This window comes from Mesitornis unicolor, unplaced genomic scaffold (assembly GCF_000695765.1).
Source record: "Mesitornis unicolor isolate BGI_N332 unplaced genomic scaffold, ASM69576v1 scaffold40981, whole genome shotgun sequence".
NCBI lineage: Eukaryota > Metazoa > Chordata > Aves > Mesitornithiformes > Mesitornithidae > Mesitornis > Mesitornis unicolor.
In genome coordinates this window covers 2,193-3,460 of record NW_010163833.1, presented here as the reverse complement: position 1 = coordinate 3,460, position 1,268 = coordinate 2,193, and the positions used below count along the sequence as shown (strand labels likewise).

The 1,268-nt window shown below is 61.1% G+C and overlaps 1 protein-coding gene across 1 annotated transcript in view; it reads right to left on the bottom strand.

The window, feature by feature from the left end:
• Positions 1–990: 990 nt before the first annotated feature.
• The window catches only part of IFT46 (intraflagellar transport 46), a gene marked incomplete at its 5' end in the record, with an annotated part of 2,411 nt that continues 2,133 nt past the window's right edge, over positions 991–1,268 (bottom strand). Inside the window, 2 exons of the mRNA XM_010194104.1 lie at positions 991–1,086; positions 1,221–1,235. Coding sequence (XP_010192406.1) covers positions 991–1,086; positions 1,221–1,235 — 111 coding nt within the window. The remainder of the gene's footprint in view (positions 1,087–1,220; positions 1,236–1,268) is intronic.

The window sequence follows — 1,268 nt, the reverse complement described above, 5'->3', positions numbered from 1 at the left end:
CCTGTCCTTTCCTGCAGCTTCCCCCAGGGATGCAGGAGCTGTTGCCGGAGAAGAGGAGAGGGCTCTGCCAGGGCTGGAGCAGCCCCTGGTCCTCAGCAAGCTCGGTGAGGGGGCGCTGTAAAAGCCGCGATGCGGGGACGCCATCCCCCTTGGCCACCTCAAACCGGCCACTTTTGTCCTGCAGGTTTTGTGCAGCTGCCGACATCCGGGCGCATCTACAAAGTGCCCAGCACCAGCAGCGAGGAGATCTGGCTGTGAGACGCGGCGTGCGCCCGTGGCCAGGGCTGCCAGCACCAGGTACGTACCGGCCCCTGGAGCAGCGCAGCCGCGGGCACCAGGCGGCCCCAGCTGCACTAAGCTGCGCGCTGCAGGTGGCAGGAGCCGTGCCGTTAGCCAAGGCACGTTTTTATGTGACCCGTGCACTTCACAGATAGACCACGATGAATTAAAGCTGCTTGTACCGAGTGCGCCGAGCCGCGATTCCTCCCGGGGTTCAGGCCAAGCGCCAGCCTGGCTTGAGCAGCTTCGTGGTCCTCCCTACCTGAGCTCAGCGGGGCGGGAGGCAGCAGGGCAGGGATGGGAGAGCGTCGGGACAACAGCAAAGAGCGCAGCTCAAGCATCTGTGTGGTCATTTCCCTTTGGCAGTAGCCAAGCGGTTTGAGAATAGAGAAAGGGGCTCAGTGATAGGGGCAAAGGAGATTTGAGATCCCCAGAGCTGACCTCAGAACTCACCGCGCAGACCCACGCGTCCTGTTTGAGCACAGGATTTATTCCAGTCACTGCAGCACTCGTAGCTTGTACTCGAGGAGCAGCTTCTGCAGTGAATGTGATGAGTCAAGGCCTGCTCTGTGAGTGCAAAACGGCTCCACAGGACCCGTAAAACCAAGCAGGCTCCCGAAACAACGCGTGTTGTGTCACAAGCAGCTTTGGTCAAGCCCCCGCGTCCAGCAGCAGGCGTTGATCCAGAGGATGAGGGTTTAATGCAGAGCTTCAAGTGAAGCTGAACACTTCTGCGTCTGCTGCTCGTGACGGTGGGTTGGATGGTGGGCTCCTGCCCTTCTTCCCATCAGCCAGGGGCTTGAAATGCTGCAAGGAAAGGAAGCGTCAGAGCAAAGGCTCGACTCTCGTTAATAGCACTGCAAACGCCGCCCAGCTCTGTATGGCTGTCGAACCCCCAGCGCGGCCGGGCGGGTGAGCAGCGTCTGCCTGCAGCCGCTCACCTGCGAGTTCTTGAACTCGGAGGAGTGGGCGAAGGGGGCGTGCAGCGG